Genomic DNA, 20575 nt, shown 5'->3' with positions numbered 1-20575 from the left:
TTGCAATAATAAACACATGTTTAATGTACCGTAAGATTTTTTTGTTAAAATAAAGCCAATAATGGCATTTTTTTGCGGTCCTCTTTATTTAGAAAAGTATCCAAATACACTTTGGTGCCTGTACCAAAATATTGGTATTGAGACAACCCTAGTATGTTCCAAGAATGCCTCTTGAGAGACTCTGCAAGACACTTGCAAGAGCCTCCCAGTTGTCAATGTCGAAAGTCCCTCTTGATTAAGTCTTTAAAACGTAGGCGAGGATGTACTTGTTTGCAGCGGAAGTGAAATGCATTGAGGCGATACTAATATAGAGCCAAATAAGAACCCCAGATTTAACAAAAACATTTTATTATGATCGTGACATACAAAAAAATAGAATACCAAGTTAACATGTAGATGCAAACTATAATAAAGTAAGGTGTAAATGGAAGGTAGTTCCCCACTCAAAACCCCCTAAAAAGTCACTGTTTAGTTAGATGAAACACACTTTAAGAGTCTACAAACTGTAATTTAAAAAAATAAAGGGGTTTTGATAAAAAAACAAAAACAAACATTTGTATACTTCATGGCTGATCAGCTCACGAGGCCTAGAAAAATACAAAAACATGTAATTATTATTAATTCACAAAAATAGGACCGTAGAATCAACTGGTATTTTAACTTAACTTTTAACCAAACTTTTTTGACAATCAAAAAATGATCGTAACAATGCCTATTTTGTGTTATTGATGCACGAAAATTTCAGTGGCGGGCCGTGCAATTCCCACCTAGGCCTTCAGTGATGTCAGACTTCAATGATTACCTCTCAAAACACCATCATTTATGTCACCACATGACTACTGCTATAGAAATACCATACAGAAACACATTTATGCACTGCTGGGCATTGTACAAAACGGGCTATTTTCTGGCGCATTTAAAAATCAATGAACCCGCATCAGCAATGAAAACATATCTTATGTGGTACCGTCCAAATTAAAATGGCAAAAAACATATTAAACGTGAAAAAATAAAGAAATAAAATATCTGAGCTCACATCGCCAGGACAGCTGAGCTAGCTTCCGGGGTTGGCCGACATTGTCTCACAAGATGTAGTTTATCTCTAAATATCCTTTTTGAAAATGGCCTTGAAAATATATGTGTTGTCTTGTCTAATCAGAAAAGATGCAGACGAGGTGTGTTGGCTGAGTTCTTAAAGTTTACAGTTTACTCCTCAGCGTGCTTATCAAAAACATCCAGCTGCCAGCATGTCTACGTTCAACAACCTAAACATGGCTACTGTGGCTTGCTGGGTAATGGAGTTCTTATGTTACCTAGCTCATAGCATCACTATATATCTGCCTTAGGCAATCTAGAAGGCCTTACTGACAACTCGTGATCTGATTGGCTAACGCAACTGTCTTGTCAAATGTTTTTGTCCGTGTACAGACACCCACATTGCTGACTCTGAAGGCCCCAGCAGATTTCGTACAGCATGGCAACATAAGATAGCTTTAATTCTGATTGGATAAAAAAACTCTATAACCTAAAAATAAAAACAGCGCTGGAAGGAGCATAATATGAGATGAAGAGAATATGAATATGTTTAGATATTTAGGGAAAGTAAATAAAAAATTACTTTTATCTTTAGTTATGATCATGATTTCTGGTTATGTTAGGCCAGCAGAGAAACACGGAAGTGTAGCTCCTTCTCTGCAAACAAGTGCTCCGACAGCAGGAAATAAAATGTTGTATTCCTACAAAATACAAAATCTGGCAAGACAACAACCCACTGCAGGTATTTTTTTTTTGTAATTAAAAGCGTGTTTATGTTCATTTTGTGTTTAGCTGTTTAAAAAAAGCATAAGGTTTCATAAAACATTTCATTAAAGCTAACCAGTTGCCCAGTCATGGTATTAAAAACTTGAAAATGATCTGTCTAGGGTACCTCTATTAATGATGAAAAATATTTGCGATTAATTTATGAACAAAATGTGATGACATATTTTATTTGTTTGACAGCCTTACTATTTATTGATGTCTATGTAGTGAAGGCTTTTAGTTACACATTTAATTATTTTTTAAGTAAAAAAGCGAGTGGAAAAATTTTACGAAAACCATCTAGTGTGGCCTGACGTATTTTACCCAAGTCGAATTGATATTAAATACTCTTTGATCAGACCAACCAAATTGATTCGGACCCCTTTAGATTTGTTTTCTTTTAACAACAAATACCCCAAAAATCTCACATCTTTTTTAGGCAATGACCTCATCTAACCCCCACCCACATTTTAGGTGCAGTTCTGTGGGAAACACTGAACATGTGTTATACATTTTCTTACACTATTGTGTAATGTGCAGTACAGTACAATACAGTACACTCACCTAAATAGTCATCCATGAGAGAGCCAATAGCAAACTGGAGAAAAAAAAAAAGGAATGAAAGTTGATTTTCAACTGGTTTGTTAGACTGACATGGAGGGTCAAATGGGACAGAATGAAATAAATACATCTTAAAATAATTACCTAAATGTGTCATTAATTAATTGAAATTGGATTTTAAAACATACACATGTTATTAAATGTGTCAACTAATTTAAGGTAAAATATATATAGTTATTTTTATATTTACTGTATATTAATTTTAATAGTATTTAATGAATTATTTCTAAATTAAATTATTTCCTGATTTAAATTAAAAATATTGCAGAAAGCAATTATGAATTCTCTGATTTAATTGATTATTCCTGGCTTAATTAATTATTTAAAAGTTTTTCATGAGTCTGTGGAGGAAGCGCTTCATGGACTTACAGTAGTTATTCTGTGAAATTTACTCACCAAAGTCAGTGGGCGGAGATAAATCCTAGTCTAATGGTTGCTATGGTCTGAGGCCTGGAAGTCTTTCAAAACATGGCGGCTAAGGAGGATATACTCCTACTTTTTTAGACCTTGCACAATACGTGGAAGCAAGACCTGCTGATCCAGAGCATGTAGCAGCTAAAGTAGAGGAATTTATTGAAGCTAGTTCTGCGGTTTCCGACCTAGATATCGACCAGCATTCCTCCACTTCTCTGACAAGCAGGCGTGCCGGGGAACCAAACAAATGTTAGGATCTGCCCCCGGACTTTGACGGCTGAATTTGACAGATAAAACACATTCATGAAGTGCTTCCACACAGGTTGACTCATGAAATAGTTAACATCAAATTGTGTAATAAATATTTTAATTATGAAATAATTAAATTGTAAAAAAATATATATTTCTACATTAAATTATTTATACGTTATTTCCATTTACTTAATTCAAATAATTTTAATTAATGACACATTAAAGTAATTCAAGATTTAAAGATAATTTCTTTTTGTCCCATTTGACTTTCTATAGACTGACACTGTACATCACTTGCAAATAAAACACAAATGAAGAATGCCAACACATTATAGCATTGCAAACTGACAAAAATACGTACAATATCATTCTTGTCCACTCTCGTTCCCACAATCTTAAGCCTGATCTCATCATCTTGCTGGATTACGATATCCTTGAAAACAAAGCATTGTTTATTAAGGCAACTTCCTTTAGAAAAGCATGGGGGAAAGATAGTTTGCTTAGGGACCATTTAGACAACACTTTAACCAGGGGATCAGCAACCCATAGCTCTTTAGCGCCGTCTAGTGGCTCTCTGGTGGTTTTTAAAAAAAATTATGAAATGGAAAAAGTTGGGGAATATGCAGTACGGGCCAATAGTTTGGACACCTTCTCTTTCAATGCGTTTTCTTAATTTTCATGACTATTTACATTGTAGATTGTCACTGAAGGCATCAAAACTATGATTGAACACATGTGGAGTTATGTACTTAACAAAAACGGTGAAATAACTGAAATCATGTTTTATATTTTAGTTTCTTCAAAAAAGACACTCTTTGCTCTGATAACTGCTTTGCACAATCTTGGCATTCTCTCCATGAGCTTCAAGCACACCTGTGAAGTGAAAACCATTTCAGGTGACTACCTCTTGAAGCTCATCGAGAGAATGCCAAGAGTGTGCGAAAAGGTAGTCAGAGCAAAGGGTGGCTATTTTGAAGAAACTAGAATATAAAAAATGTTTGCAGTTATTTCACCTTTTTTTGTTAAGTACATAACTCCACATGTGTTCATTCATAGTTTTGATGCCTTCAGTAACAATCTCATACCAATCTGATATTGATACTTTCCTGGTGAAATTAAAAAATGAGTGTATTTCAAATTTTGCTGCTCTTGGGGAATTATCTTCAAACACTAAAAAAAAAAAAACACAGGGAAAAACTAATTATGGCGTTTTTCTGCACTGAATGTTCTCTTATGCAAATTCGACTCTGTATGCAGTGTCTCCAGATAGCCTACAATAAAAGTATACATACACTTGTTTTTTTTATAATACTGAGTGACTCGTTTTAATTGCCGGTTGTTTTCTTGCTAGCGCATTATCTACTTACCTGGGGGAGGAAAATGTTGTTCCCACCAATCATGATTCATTTAGACAAGATTTGGTTATTAAGTCATGTTACACTGTGTTGCTGCTGGTGATATGCAAACCCCAAAACCAGTGAAGTTGGCACGTAGTGTAAATGGTAAATAAAAACAGAATAAAATGATTTGCAAATCCTTGTCAACCTATATTCAATTGAATAGACTGCAAAGACAAGATCATTAACTGGTAAACTTTGTTACTTTGTTATTTTTTTGCAAATATTAGCTCATTTTGGATTTGATGCCTGCAACATGTTTCAAAAAATCTAGCACACGTGGCAAAAAAGACTGAGAAAGTTGATCATCAAACAAATCATCAATGCTCATCAAACACTTATTTGGAACATCCCACAAGTGAACAGGCTAATTGGGAACATGTGGGTGCCATGATTGGGTATAAAAGCAGCTTCCATGAAATGCTCAGTCATTCACAAACAAGGATGGGGCGAGGGTCACCACTTTGTCAACAAATGCGTGAGCAAATTGTCCAACAGTTTAAGAACAACATTTCTCAACCAGCTATTGCAAGGAATTTAGGGATTTCACCATCTACGGTCCGTAATATCATCAAAAGGTTCAGAGAATCTGGAGAAATCCCTGCATGTAAGTGGCAATGCCCGTGACCTTCGATCCTTCAGGCGGTACTGCATCAAAAACCGACATCTGTGTGTAAAGGATATCACCACAAGGGCTCAGGAAGACTTCAGAAAACCATTGTCAGTAACTACAGTTTGTCGCTACATTTGTAAGTGCAAGTTAAAACTCTACTATGCAAAACAAAAGCCATTTATCAACAACACCCAAAAACGCCGCCGGCTTCGTTGGGCCCGAGCTCATCTAAGATGGACTGATGCAAAGTGGAAAAGTGTTATGTGGTCTGACGAGTCCACATTTCAAATTGTTTTTTGAAACTGTGGACGTCGTGTCTTCCGGACCAGAGAGGAAAAGAACCATCCGTACTGTTATAGGCGCAAAGTTAAAAAAACAGCATCTGGGATGGTATGGGGGTGTATTAGTGCCCAAGGAATGGGTAACTTACACATCTGTGGAGGCACCATTAATGCTGAAAGGTATATACAGGTTTTGGAGCAACATATGTTGCCATCCAAGCAACTTGCTTATTTCAGCAAGACAATTCCAAGCCACATTCTGCATGTGTTACAACAGCGTGGCTTCGAAGTAAAAGAGAGCGGGCACTAGACTGGCCTGCTTGTAGTCCAGACCTGTCTCCCATTTAAAATGCGTGGCGCATTACGAAACCTAAAATATCACAACGGAGTCCCCGGACTGTTGAACAACTTAAGCTGTACATCAAGCAAGAATGGAACATAATTCCACCTGAAAAGCTTCAAAAATTGTTCTCCTCAGTTCCCAAACGTTTACTGAGTGTTGTTAAAAGGAAAGGCCATGTAACACAGTGGTAAAAATGCCCCTGTGCCAACTTTTTTGCAATGTGTTGCTGCCATTAAATTCTAAGTTAATGATTATTTGTTCTCAGTTGGAACATTAAATATCTTGTCTTTGCAGTCTATTCAATTGAATATAAGTTGAAAAGGATTTGCAAATCATTGTATTCTGTTTTTATTTACCATTTACACATCGTGCCAAATTCACTGGTTTTGGGTTTTGTACATTATCTCAAATAACTGAGGTACAAAAAGTATCGTTATTTTGATTTGAGAATCGATATTATAGCATAAGTATCTGGTATCGGCGCTATCGATATTCTAGTATTGATTCACACATTACTGGAGTACCAGCCGGCAGAGGAGGTGTGCCGCCTCAACATGTCTTGCCTTCCTTATAAGGCTTATAAAAGGCTTTTAATTTTTTGCGGCTGCAGACTTATTTGTTTTTGTTTTTTTCGGTCCAGTATGGCTCTTTCAACATTTTGAGTTGGTTCATGCGGTTTCTTCTTTGCATCAAAAATTGGAAAGCAGGTTTCAAAGTGTTGTGGTTTCATCCATCCATTTTCTACCGTCTACACTAAAGATGGTCGTCTGTCAAAGTCAGGCATGTTCATAACGTGTTCAGTGCAGGCCAACGTTCTTATATTTACAAGGGAGTTGTCGTGTAAAGGTTTTTCCTCACCTCATCAACTGTCTTATAACATGGCGGGTTAGAGTTGGGATCAAACTCCATTTCTGAGGGGATGGACTGTAAGGAGAACATATTTGTTTAGAGTGGATCGGGGGGAGTTTAGAGCATTGCAGACCAGACCGTGTCTAGGGTTCAGCTTGAAAGTGGACTCACGTGACGGGAGATGAAACAAGACATTGGTCCAATTTCTGTGAACAAACCAACCTGCAACATACAAGAAAGACAAGTCAAGTTTATTTGCGGGGCACGTTTCATGCACAAGAAAATTCTAATGGAATTACATGAAATATCATACGTCAGTTAACATTGTACATCAGCACATTACATAATCACCGTCCAGAACAGCATACAATGGATAAGATAATGAGATGGACGAATATAATAATAAGAGACAAGCCAAAATAATGTAAGAGTAAAGAAGGTGGAGTAAGCTGAATTACAGAGAATTTTTTTAAAAGTACAATACCCCGTTTTAGGGGTACAGAGTGGTGTATAAATATGTTTTTACGTTAGATTTAAAAATGCTGAGAGTTTCAGCAGACTTGCCATTTTCAGGAAGTTTGTTCCACAGAAGACGAGCATAAAAACTAAATGCTGCCTCTCTGTTTTGTTCGGACTCAGGCAACAGGAAACAAACCTGCTACCGATGGTCTGAGGGCTCTGGATGGTTTAAAAAAACAGACCAGTTGATCAAACATGTCTTTTGGTCCAAACCCATTAAGTGTTTTTTCAACCAACAGTAATATTTTGAAGTTGATTCTTTGTTATAAAAAGGAAGCTAGTGTAAGGATCAGAGTAGGGATGGGCGATACCACACTTTTAGGATTCGATACGATACCGATACTTTTTCTTGCATTTTCATCGATACCGATACCATTAATTTCTTATTGGCAATTTTTGTCAGTCATAAATACTATTACTATTGTTATTATTTAAGACAAATCACAAGACAAATACAGACCATTTATACCACATTTATTATGGTCAATATATAATAAAAGTAAAATTTAAATAAATAACATAAATATGAAAAATAAATTAAATATAAACAAAAATATACACATTTTCACTTTTCTTATTTCTCAAAAAAAAAGTCTTGGTAGAAAAAGCTTAAAAAAACAATTATTCATAACAATGTTATGTTTCAAACCTCTTTGTGGAAGTAAACTTGTAACACTTCTCTGAAGCAAAGTCAATAATTTCCTTATCACAATAAAATAGGATTTCCTTGTCCTATAAACCTGCATACGAAAGACAGTTCCCTGAGAAAATGAACTTGGAAAAATTATCTACAAAAATGTCTGACACCATCACACCTTTAGTGTACTCGAGATATGTCGTCACACGTCACACTTTACTGAAGTCTCAGATTGCTGTTCAGGAAAAGTAACATCTTCACGTTTTCTGCTTTGATACGATTACGCCTCCGGCTGATTATTTATCCGGCCTTAGAGAAGAGTCTCTCTGCTGGAACAGACGTTGCAATAGTTCCAAGGTATTTTTTCGCAACTTTGTTCAGCATTGGGAATGTGGTTTCATTTTTTTTCCACCAAACCAAAGGGTCCTCACTCATAGGGATCACCTTTTCCTCCATGTATCTTCTCATTTCAACATACGCATCTGTGTTTGCTGTGCGATTGCTCTGGCTGCATCGCTGTCGGCTGGCTGTGTGTGTGTTGCACGTTGACGACGCTCATTCGCTGTCTCCTGTCACGTGACTGGGCCAGCTCTATGCTCTGCCAGGTACAGGGGTGTCCCAGCACATAGTAAGTTAAGTAAGTAATCAAAAACATCTGAAAGTGATGCTTGCACCCCCCACACGCCGTTTTTTGGTTTATATCGATACTTTTTTCAGAAAAGTGATGCCAAATGCGTAGCGTGTGAGTATCGATATATCGATACCACAGGATCGATACGCACATCCCTAAATCGGAGTGCTGGGGGTTTGTGCCTTTTTTTCTTGGCAGTTGTAATGATTCACACAACAGGATTTTGGATGAACTCTAGCTGTTTGATAGATTATTAGGAGACCGGTAAATAGGGCTGGGTGATGATCGTGATTAATTTTAGTTTGATCGCTATGATCAGCTGTTAGCATATATTACCTCGATCAAACATGGTAGGAATGTCTGTTAGAATATACCGGAGAAGTAAACAATAAGGATGCAATGGTGCTTGGCATAATCCTGCACGGAACAATCCACCTATATTGATCGTGATCCTGTGTGTGTACGTGTGTTTGTGTTATTGTGTGTGCAACCATTCCTGTCCATCGTCGCAAAAAATCAGGCTGCTCACGCCGTAATAAAGTCCAATCAGCGTTGTGCCTCTTCCCCTTACAAAGCTTGAAGTGCAGTCCAGAAGAATAAAATAAAGAACTATGGCTAACACTAGCATAGAAGTTGAAACACAAGATTTATAAGACGTAGCAATTTCAGTGACGGCTGAAACTCAGCAGTAATCCTGCCCTCAATGCGGACTCGCAGGCACTCACAGAATGTCTTTGTGATTAAACTACTGTGTTGGTCGCAACTGGTCGAATAAACACACTTTTAATCAGAAAATGTTTTTATTTTTATATCAGTTAGAATAATTATGTATATATTATCACACAACTCTTATGCTTAAGGGCCGTTGCTATAGTTATTATCAATTGTGCTGAAGTTGTACTTTTTCTATCTGTGCAAAGGGACATCGTCTCGTATCAGTGTTTTCAGACCCTGAATCGGCCTGCTGACTGCCAAGAGAACATCGAGTGCCGTGACGCAGACAGAACAGAGACAGGGCGATATCACGAGTGTCAACACATTTGTATTTCATTAATAGTCATATATTGTGTCTAACTGGAGCTGCTGAGATTAATCCCTTCCTTCAGCGGCAGCTTCAGTGATGTAACCAGGGACCTCCCAAATAAATAGAGGAAGCACGTGGGCTGGACTTTAGAGCGTAGTTTGGATCTGTAACTAGAGTACAGCCCAAAAAACGTCTCTCCTCATTTGAGCCAAATTGAACTCTGTCTCTGCATGATTCCTTGCTTCTTATCTGTTTAATAATGTCATCAGTGTTTGAACCTGACAATATCTAAATATTTTGAAACACTTTTTATTTATGTTTGCTCTGATTGAACTCCTCCGATATAACATGAACTAAAAAACTATGCAGACACTTTGTGTTCAAATTATTTTTGTGTTAGTGGATAAAAACATTTTCATTCCTGAAATAATCATTAAACTTGTTGTTTGTGTTAGTACACATTATTTAACAGTACTTCGAATTTAAACTGCATTTTATTGTACTTTCCTTAAATATAAGCTACGGTATTTGAGTTTTAAAAAAAAATGGTGATATTAATTGTGATCAGATGATATGAAAAAATTAATCATGATAATTTTTTTGATATCACCTAGCCCTACCAGTAAGGACAGCCTTACAAATGTTCAGTGTACCAAAAATAAACAAATGTGTTTTTAAATGACAATAGGCTGATTCAACAAAATAAACTTCCTTAATGTGGATGTTGAAATTCAGGCCATATACCTAGGTTTTTAGCTTGGTTTGTGCTTTATAACATTACTGACGGAAGCTGAGTGTGGACTTCAGATTGTTCTTCTTTGGCTCCAAAAAATATTTCAGTTTTTCCTTAATTTAACGGAAGAACGTTTTGACGTATCCAATCTTTCAATTTGACCAAGACATCTGGTCAAATTTGACTATTGTCTCTAGGAGATATGGTTTTATAAACGTGTGTGTTGTCTGCGTAATTGTGGTTACATATTATTTCCATGAGCTCTGCCAGTGGGAACGTGTGCTCAGCTGGTGCTGAGAGCGGAGAACCTCACAGAACCCCCTCCACATCCCACCCCCCGGATTGTAAATAATGTAAATAATTCAATGTATATACTCTGATGATTAACTTGTGTGATGACTGTATTATGCTGATAGTATATATTTGTAACATGAATTGATTAACGTGGACCCCGACTCAAACAAGTTGAAAAACTTATTCGGGTGTTACCATTTAGTGGTCAATTGTACGGAATATGTACTGTACTGTGCAATCTACTAATAAAAAGTTTCCAATCAATCAATCAAAGGGAGGGAAGTGCAGTGCGCAAATCATTTGTCGTCTGGACTTTTATGGTGCGTTTCATTAATAGTGGAGAGTCTGAATTTCCGAGTTCCTGGCTGGAAGTTTCGACTGGATTTTTAAAATGCAAATGTTTCTTTACTGTCACACTTAAATAAATCCCCTAATTTGATTTGCCTACCATACACCGCCTCAGTCACTTACTCACCTGGAAATTGTCTGTGTGTGTGTGTGTGTGTGTGTGTATGTGTGTCTCTGTGACAAAAGTTGAACATCTGGCTAGCTAGCTCATCACATCAGTGCAGAGGAGACCCATACGCCTCCAGACTGCAAATGAATTGCACATGTGCAAAGCTGCCCCTGTTGCCACTTGGTTTAAAGAGTGAGATGTAAATATTGCTTTAATGTCATTAGATGTGAATATCATAACTAGGGATGATGTTTAATAAGAAATTATCGAGTTCGAGCCTATTATCGAATCCTCTTATCGAACCGATTCCTTATCGATTCTCTTATCGAGTCCAGATAGGTTGTTGTATATGGAAAAAAACACACAATATTTGGTTTAACAAAAGCTCACTTTTATTATATGAGAAAAAAAGAAAATCTGATAAATAAATATTGACTGTTACCCCCTAAAAAAATAAAATAAAATAAATAAATATTGACTGTTGTTACCCAAAGTATATTAAGTGGGATTTATCAGAAAAACAAAAATATACAGTAACACAAAAACAACCTGTCTCTGTGATCACTATAGGTGTATAAATAATAATATAGTGTTAAATAAAATCAGTCCCTTGGGCACAAAGCTGAAAATAATACAGCGCTCCAAAAAGTGCACTTCTGCTGCTATTGGAACATACTAACTACAGCTATTACTCAGGAAAAGGCTCAACAGGACTCAGCTGGACCTGCAGAACTTGCTGACACGGAGCCTGACCTTGCTGACCAAGGACTGACAGCAGTGTCTGTGTCACCTGCTGTTGAGAGACTGTCTAGACCTAAGAGACATGTTCAGCCACCTAAGAGGCTGATAGAGAGTTGTAAGAACTCTTGGTTTTTTCGAGTTGTTTTAAAAATTAAAAATAAAAAAATAAAAAAAGCGTGTTGACATAACTGTTTGTTATGATGCTTTGACATTTTTGCACTTTATTTCTTTATTGAAAGAAAATTCTATGAAGAGAAAAGTTGTTTGCAAATGTGGTTACAATGCTAAAAAATGAAAAGTTAAAGCTAAAAAAGAAATACACTTTATGAGTTAACATTATTTCTTGATAGGGGGAAAGATGTGAGCTAGGGAATACAACAACTACACTACCCAGCATGCAACGGGAGTGACGAGCATGCGTGGTAGCCCCGAAAAGTGTAGTTGCATGCCGCCACGCCGGCAGCTAAGAATGAGGTTATGAGCACGCTGTGAAAGTAAACGTCAAGAACTCAGCCAACACGGCTCGTCTGCATTATATATAATTACACAGACAACACATATACAGTGTGATTTTGTTTTGTTTACAAGGAAAGAAAAACAAAAGTTAAAAAAGGGAGATGTCATATATGTTTTATATATATGTATGTGCTGCGGTTGCTTTAAGAACGTTGCGACAGCTGCCGTAAAGGAGGTGCGTTGCTGGCCTGGTTGCTATGTTTCCGGTTGGTCGTAAAAGTGTTCGTCATGTGTTTGTACCCTGCTCAAATCTCTCAGTAAAGTTATTCATTGGATTATACCTTTTGTTTTGAACTTTATTACACCTTGGAGCACTTTTTCCGGTGCATTTTGTTCCTGTTTCCCTATCTGCGCCTAATGACTGAGCTACGTGACGTAATTTCTTGTGATGTCTCACGGGGCATTTCTTGTTCGGCGGGATTCGTTCGCAGGGATTCGAATAAAGAACCAACTCTTTTTCTTTACTATAGTGGTCTCGATAACGGGTACCGGTTCTCAAAAAGGGATTCGAGTCCGAGGACTCGGTTCTTTCCTTATCGAACAACCGGGAAAACCGGTTTCGAGCATCATCCCTAATCATAACCCTCCATTCTTTTAATCTGAGTCATCAATAGTCCCAAAGTAGTTGTCGTTTTGCTCTCATGAAGTCTGTCATGATTAGTAGTAGTAGTTGTTGAAGGAAACAGCGACCATTGTGAGGCGTCTGTGAAATAATGTGCTGCTATATGCTTAAAATGGCCAAAATACGTAAATACTACATGTTATTATGGATGTGCCTGTTACTACTATACTTTACTGTACTTGTTACTATATACTTACAGCGTGTATACAAAATGTTGGAGGTTTTTAGAGCGCTTTATGGGCGCAATTACTTTTGCAAGCATTTATTTACGAGTTACAATGCATAAAAATTAAAAACATGTATTGTGAAAATTCCATAAAGGTGTAGTTCCCCTTTAATCGAAACTACATTTAAACTTGGACTATTTTCAGGGCAATGTGACGTGTGTATTCTGAACATGTTCTTATTATATTTATATATGGTGTTGCTAAGCAAACACAAAAGTCAACAGACTGTGACAAAAGCAGTTCAAAATGTGCGCCCTAATAAGGACCTTACCTTGTTGACCTGAGTCACGACCGCGTCAACCACTTCCCCTTTAAATGGCCGGAACACTATTGCCTTGTATTTGACTGGATACAAAACAAAGCCTCTGCCCGGCTGGATCACACCTGCCCCGATGTTGTCGATGGTGGTGACTGCGATGACAAAACCGTATCTGCAAGAGAAGCATAAACAAAAAAGGGCCTTTTTGGTCGTGTCTGCAAATGGGGCTGTGGCACTCACACTATCCCACCCACTGGCACACACTCGCACGATGCTGTGCGCATATTTTTGCGCGTTGCAACACTTACACTGCAACATTCCTGGCTTTGCAGATGTAAATCTGTTTTTTTTAATGCTAAGTGATGTTAGTTATCATTATCGCAACTAGAGATGTCCGATAATATCTGACCGCCGATATTATCGGCCGATAAATGCTTTAAAATGTAATATTGGAAATTATTGGTATCGGTTTCAAAAAGTAAAATTGATGTATTTTTAAAACGCCGCTGTATGGAGTGGTACACGGACGTAGGGAGAAGTACAGAGCAGTTGCGTCTCCCAGTCATACTTGCCAACCCTCCCGATTTTCCCGGGAGACTCCCGAATTTCAGTGCCCCTCCCGAAAATCTCCCGGGGCAACCATTCTCCCGAATTTCTCCCGATTTCCACCCAGACAACAATATTGGGGGCGTGCCTTTGCGTGCCGGCCCAATCACATAGTATCTACGGCTTTTCACACACACAAGTGAATGCAAAGCATACTTGGTCAACAGCCATACAGGTCACACTGAGGGTGGCCGTATAAACAACTTTAACACTGTTACAAATATGCGCCACACTGTGAACCCACACCAAACAAGAATGACAAACACATTTTGGGAGAACATTCGCACCATAACACAACAGAACAAATACCCAGAACCCCTTGCAGCACTAACTCTTCTGGGACACTACAATATACACCCCCCGCTACCCCCTACCCCCACCTCAAACCCCCCCACCTCAACCTCCTCATGCTCTCTCAGGGCATGTCCCAAATTCCAAGCTGCTGTTTTGAGGCATGTTAAAAAAAACATAATGCACTTTGTGACTTCAATAATAAATATGGCAGTGCCATGTTGGCATTTTTTTCCCATAACTTGAGTTGATTTATTTTGGAAAACCGTGTTACATTGTTTAATGCATCCAGCGGGGCATCACAACAAAATTAGGCATAATAAGGTGTTAATTCCACGACTGTATGTATTGGTTGATATCGGAATCGGTAATTAAGAGTTGGACAATATCGGAATATCGGCAAACAAGCCATTATCGGAAATCTCTAATCACAACACAAATTGGCTCGAGTTCAGGCTTTCGACATGTGACAAAAAGGAGACAAAAAAATGTTTGTGTTTAAAATAGTCGAATTATGATTTTTTTTCTACATTTAAAATACTTCCTACCCCGACTTAAACAAGTTGAAAAACTTATTTGGGTGTTACCATTTAGTGGTCAATTGTACGGAATATGTACTTCACTGTGCAACCTACTAATAAAAGTCTCAATCAATCAATCAATCCTTGTGGTCTACGTCAGTGTTTTTCAACCTTTTTTGAGGCAAGGCACATTTTTTTCCCTTTAAAAATACGGAGGCACACCACCAACAGAAAACGTTAAAAAATGATACTCAACCAGGTCGTTGTGCCTTATTTTGAGTTTGTTGGTGTTTTCCTGTGCTTTAGTTCTTGTCTTGCGCTGTTATTTTGGTGGCCCTTCCTGTTTTGTTGGTGTTTTCCTGTAGCAGTTTCATGTCTTCCTTTGAGCACTATTGCCCGCACCTGCTTTGTGTTAGCAAGCACGGCTATTTAAGTTGTTGCTATCCTTCTTTGTGTGGACATTGTTGTGCGGATGTACTTTGTGGACGCCGTAAGTCTTTGCTGTCGTGCAGCATTCTGTTTCTGTTTCCTTTGTAGCCAGTTCAGTTTTACTTTCGTTTTGCATAGCCATTGCCTTTTCCTTTCCCTTTCGTTCATTTTTGGTTTAAGCATTAAATACCTATTTTACCTACACACTGTCTCCCGCTGTGGTCAGCATATTGGGATCACAACAAACCATCCTCGTCTCACCCGACACGAGTGGCCTAGTGGTTAGAGTGTCCGCCCTGAGATCGGTAGGTTGTGAGTCATACCAAAGACTATAAAAATGGGACCCATTACCTCCCTGCTTGGCACTCAGCATCAAGGGTTGGAATTGGGGGTTGAATCACCAAAAATGATTCGCGGGGACGGCCACTGCTCCCGTCACCCCTCACCTCAAATGCAGAGGACAAATTTCACCACACCTAGTGTGTGTGTGACAATCATTGGTACTTTAACTCTTAACTTTAACTAAAACGGTTACAAAATAAGTGGAACCCCAAAAATTTACTCTGGAACCCATTTTTATGACTTGATGGGGTCCCTGGTACCCCATTTTGAAAATTCCTAGCGCCACGGAGTATCGGTGCGTACAGCAGGCAGCTTTGGCCTGCGGGCTGATTCTAATACTAATCAAATATCATCCCGGGGACCATAGATCATTCATTGGCGGGCCGGATCTTGACTTTGACACTCCTGCTTTACAGTTTGATTTCATATTTTCGGGACTTGTGCAGATCCTAAATACACAAAAACAGGTACAAACAGGTAAGAAAATGTTGTTTTTAGAATGTTATTTCTAACATGTGAGCAGTGTTTTTAGAAAAATGGAGCTGATAGACAACACACAATTTAGTTGGAATCGAAAACAAAACACCCCTTATTCGGTGTGATGGCGGGCTGAGAGTAAGAGGTTCAAATATGACAATATGATCTGGTCCCTACACACCGGAGCTCTTCTAAAAAGAGCTCAGCAGCGCATGCACTTTTTGCGTCGGATGAAAAGAGAACAGCTCCCCCCCCCCGTCATTAAAGTTTGTCTAAGTCTAAGTCACCACATTCTACAGAGAGCCTACTGACCAACTGCATCTCTGTCAGGACTGGAGCCTGCAGTGCCTCAGACTGCAAGTCTCTGTAGAGGGTGGTGAAGACGGCGGAAAAGATCATCAGGACTCCTCTGCCACTATGTAAAAGCGCTTTGAGTCACTAGAGAAAAGCGCTGTATAAATATAATTAACTTCACTTCTTCCTCCTATCCAGGAGATCGCAAAAAAGCCGCTGCCTGACCAGGGCTCGCTCGGAAAATGTGCAGAGACTCCTCCCACCCCCACCAAGGACTGTGTTCACTGCTGGACTCTAGAAAGAGGTTCCGCAGCCTCCACAGCAGAACCTCCAGGTCCTGTAACAGCTTCTTCCCTCAGGCCGTAAGACTCTTGAACGCATCAAAATAATCCCCTCAATTCCCCCCCCCAAAAACGGATTAACTCGCTGGAATATAAAGACAATATAACATACATCCATAAACCTGGATGCATATGCAAAAGTGCAATATATTTATCTGTACAGTAATCTATTTATTTATATCTGCACCATATTTGTATCCCCACCTAGAACTGCCACCCTCGGGCAGACGCTATAGGGTGCTAAAAGCGGGCACAGATAGACTGAAAAACAGTTTTTACCCAAGAGCCATAGTAGCATTAAACAGGCCCTGAGTGAGCACAATGTGTCCGTCATGTCTTTTTATTTTTCGGACTATAATGTGCAATAATGTTGGACTGTGCAATATATCCCAAATGGCCTCTTGATAAGTGCAATAATACATACATGTGTATTTATATATATGTATATATATATATATATATGTGTATATATAAGTGTTTTGTATATATATATGTATATATAAGTGTTTTGTATATATATATATGTATATATAAGTGTTTTGTATATATATATATATATATATATATATATATATATATATATATATATATATATATATATATATATATATGTATATATAAGTGTTTTGTATATATATATATGTGTGTGTGTGTATATGTATATATATATATATATATTAGGGCTGCAACAACTAATCGATTAAAATCGATTATAAAAATAGTTGGCGATTAATTTAGTCATCGATTCGTTGGATCTATGTTATGCGCATGCGCAGAGGCAATTTTTTTTATATATATATATTTTTTATAAACCTTTATTTATAAACTGCAACGTGTACAAACAGCTGAGACACAATAATCAAAATATGTATGGTGCCAGTATGCTGTTTTTTTTCCAATAAAATACTGGAAAGGATAGAAATGTAGTTTGTCTCTTTTATCCGATTATTAATCGATTAATCGAAGTAATAATCGACAGATTAATCGATTATCAAATCAATTGTTAGTTGCAGCCCCAATATATATATATATGTGTGTGTGTACGTATATATGTGTGTGTAGATATATGTATATATATAAATGTGTATATGTAGGTATACATATGTGTATGTATGTGTGTATGTATATATGTGTATATACTGTATGTATGTGTATATATATGTGTGTGTGTATATGTATATATGTGTGTGTACATATATATATATATATATATATATATGTGTATATATATATATATATGTATACAAATGTGTATGTATATATATGTGTATGTATATATATGTATGTGTATATATATATGTCTATATATATATATATGTGTACATCCATCCATCCATCCATTTTCTTTCGGTACATGTATATATATATATATACATATATATATATATATGTGTCTGTGTACGTATATATGTATGTGTATATATATGTATATAAATGTGTATATGTATATATACATATGTGTATATGTATGTATATATATGTATGTATATATGTGTGTGTGTGTATATATATATATATGTATATATGTGTGTACGTATATATGTATATTATATGTATACATATGTGTATGTACGTGTGTATGTATATACAGTATATATACACATACATATATATGTGTATATATATATATGTATATATATATATATATGTATGTGTGTGTGTACATGTATATATATATATGTATGTGTACGTACATATGTTTGTGTGTATATATGTATATAAATGTGTATATATATGTGTATATGTATGTATACATGTGTGTATGTATGTGTGTATGTATATATGTATGTATATATATATATATAAAAATATATATGTAGTATATGTATGTCTATATGTATATATGTGCATCTGTATGGATGTATGTGGAAATATACATATATATAGATATATATCTTCTTTTTTTGTTGTTTTGACTATTAAATTACTATATTATTGGGTATGCACCTTAGGGGATCTGCTCCAATTTGGTTGTTCTTTGAACCTGTTCACTGTAATAATGACAATAAAACTCTATTCCTATTCTTATTACTCTTTTATCCTGCACTACAACGAGCTAATGCAACGAAATGTCGTTCTTATCTGTACTGTGAAGTTCAAATGTGAATGACAATAAAAGGAAGTCTAAGTCTAAGTCTAAGTCTAAGTCTAAATGCTGGCATATCTGGCTATGTTGACATTTGTTTATGCCCAGAATCCACACAGGACCCCAGTTGGCCCCTGATGTCAATTTACTCACTTTCCGGTGCAAGTCCCCTCCACCTCAGTAAACAGCTTCTGCTTGACGGTGTTAAGAAGGTTGGGGCCAAAATACCTCGGGTGAAGTAACGTTTCATGTTCCAGTGATATCTGGGATCATAAAGGACACATGTGAGTCAAAGATGTTGGATTTGGGGTTACTCGAGTACATTTTTTTACCACAAAAGGCCCACGACATTTTTAAAATTGTTCAGATAGATAATGATGGCCACCAATGAAACACGTGCAACAAATCCAATTTGTTAAACACTATGAAAAGAACAACTTACATGATAAAACATTCCCTTGCTTTGTGTGTTCAATTTCACTCGTTGAAAGTGTTTTAGAGAAATAAATGACCTCAAAGTGAAAGAATGCTACAATGCTAGACCTATCTTTAAAAAAAATGGACGCTAAGGCGGGACTTCCGTTTTTTTTTGACGAACGTCTTTTTTTTTTTTTTTTAGGTGTTGGAACGTTCATAAATGACGCATTAAATTTCAACATTAAGTGACTGGAGGACACCACCGAGTTGAATGTCTCACCGGAACAGTTCGAAAACGAGAACAGATTCATTTTGAGGGACAAATGTGATATATTTGCTGCTATGTCATTTTGTTAAAGACTGAAACGACATCTAGTGGCGCGGAGAGAAATTACACCAAGTCACATAGGTCGGAAAAATGATGCCGTATTCCGAACGACCTGTCGCAAAAAGAATTACCGTAAAACGGATTGACAGGAAATTACGTAGTTTTTTGTTGTTGTTGAGAAATTTACATTCATGAATATAAAACTTAGCCAATAAATATTTTGCATTCTATTTTAGTTACTTTGAATTTACAACCCCCCGGCGCTGTTTTGTACGGTTTTGACCTGTTTTTGTACATACCATGAATTGATTACGTGGTTAAACAAGTTGAAAAACTTTGTTCGGGTGTTACCATTTAGTGGTCAATTGTACGGAATATGTACTGAACTGTGCAATCTACTAATAAAAGTTTCAATCAATCAAAAAAAAAAAAGACTGATTATTATTTCTCAACTGTTTGTAAATGTCAAAATTTATAAATAAAGGTTAATAAAATTTAAAAAACAACAACAAAAAAACTTAGCCAATAGTATAATGGGGTTGCAAAGGTAAATTTAATTTTAAATGTCTTTCTCATACTGTGTAAATCCAAATAGCACGTCTTTAAAACAAAGTGTTGAATAAGTCCTTTCTCCGCCTGAAAACAGGCAATTGTGCAATGTGCCACAGTGGGACTTGTAGTCTTTTAGGCAATAAACAATCGGAAATACAAGTAAAACCTCCAAGAAAATGTCATCCATCCATCCATTTTCTACCGCTTGTCCATTTTGGGGTCGTGTATCATAAAATGGAGCCCGGTCAAAGAAAGTGAGGTATGCCTTGTTTTTTTTAAATGTATTTTATTGAACAACAAACATACAGTTATAATTCACATAAAAGTCAAAGCACTATCAACATCAAGGACAGAAAACAAAAGCAAATACAGATAGAGTATTAATACTAAAAAATATGAAAAAAAGAAGACAAAAAGGTCTACCTAAATCTCTTTAAATGTTTTTTCTTTATTGAACAACAAACATAATTCACACAAAAGTCAAAGCACTTTCAACATCAAGGAAAGAAAACAAAAGCAAATACAGATAGAGTAATAAAACAAAAAAATATGAAAAAAAAAAACACAAAAAGGGCTACCTAAATCACTTTAAATGTTTTTTTTCCATTGAACAACAAACATACATTTATAATTCACACAAAAGTCAAAGCACTTTCAACAT

The 20575-nt window shown here is 36.8% G+C and overlaps 1 protein-coding gene across 1 annotated transcript; it reads right to left on the bottom strand.

Annotated features, from left to right (window-relative positions):
• Positions 1-337: 337 nt before the first annotated feature.
• Positions 338-19224, bottom strand: polr2g (RNA polymerase II subunit G). Its single transcript, XM_062044329.1, has 8 exons — positions 19060-19224; positions 18771-18880; positions 13243-13402; positions 6742-6792; positions 6580-6645; positions 3449-3520; positions 2365-2398; positions 338-587 (listed from the first exon to the last, which is right to left on the bottom strand). The coding sequence occupies exons 1-8, from the start codon at positions 19069-19071 to the stop codon at positions 574-576; spliced, it is 519 nt and encodes a 172-aa protein (XP_061900313.1). The 5' UTR covers positions 19072-19224; the 3' UTR covers positions 338-573.
• Between the last annotated feature and the right edge of the window lie 1351 nt (positions 19225-20575).

This window comes from Entelurus aequoreus, linkage group LG04, assembly GCF_033978785.1.
Source record: "Entelurus aequoreus isolate RoL-2023_Sb linkage group LG04, RoL_Eaeq_v1.1, whole genome shotgun sequence".
Classification (NCBI taxonomy): Eukaryota; Metazoa; Chordata; class Actinopteri; order Syngnathiformes; family Syngnathidae; genus Entelurus; species Entelurus aequoreus.
The sequence above is the reverse complement of the archived record's forward strand: the minus strand, read 5'-3'. Positions and strand labels throughout refer to the sequence as shown.

Coding starts and splice junctions, on each gene's coding strand:
- polr2g (XM_062044329.1), bottom strand. Junction 6,793..13,242: donor TCGTGACTCAGGTCAACAAG/GTAAGGTCCTTA, acceptor TGTATGTTGCAG/GTTGGTTTGTTCACAGAAAT. Junction 2,399..3,448: donor GAGTGGACAAGAATGATATT/GTACGTATTTTT, acceptor TTTTTTCTCCAG/TTTGCTATTGGCTCTCTCAT.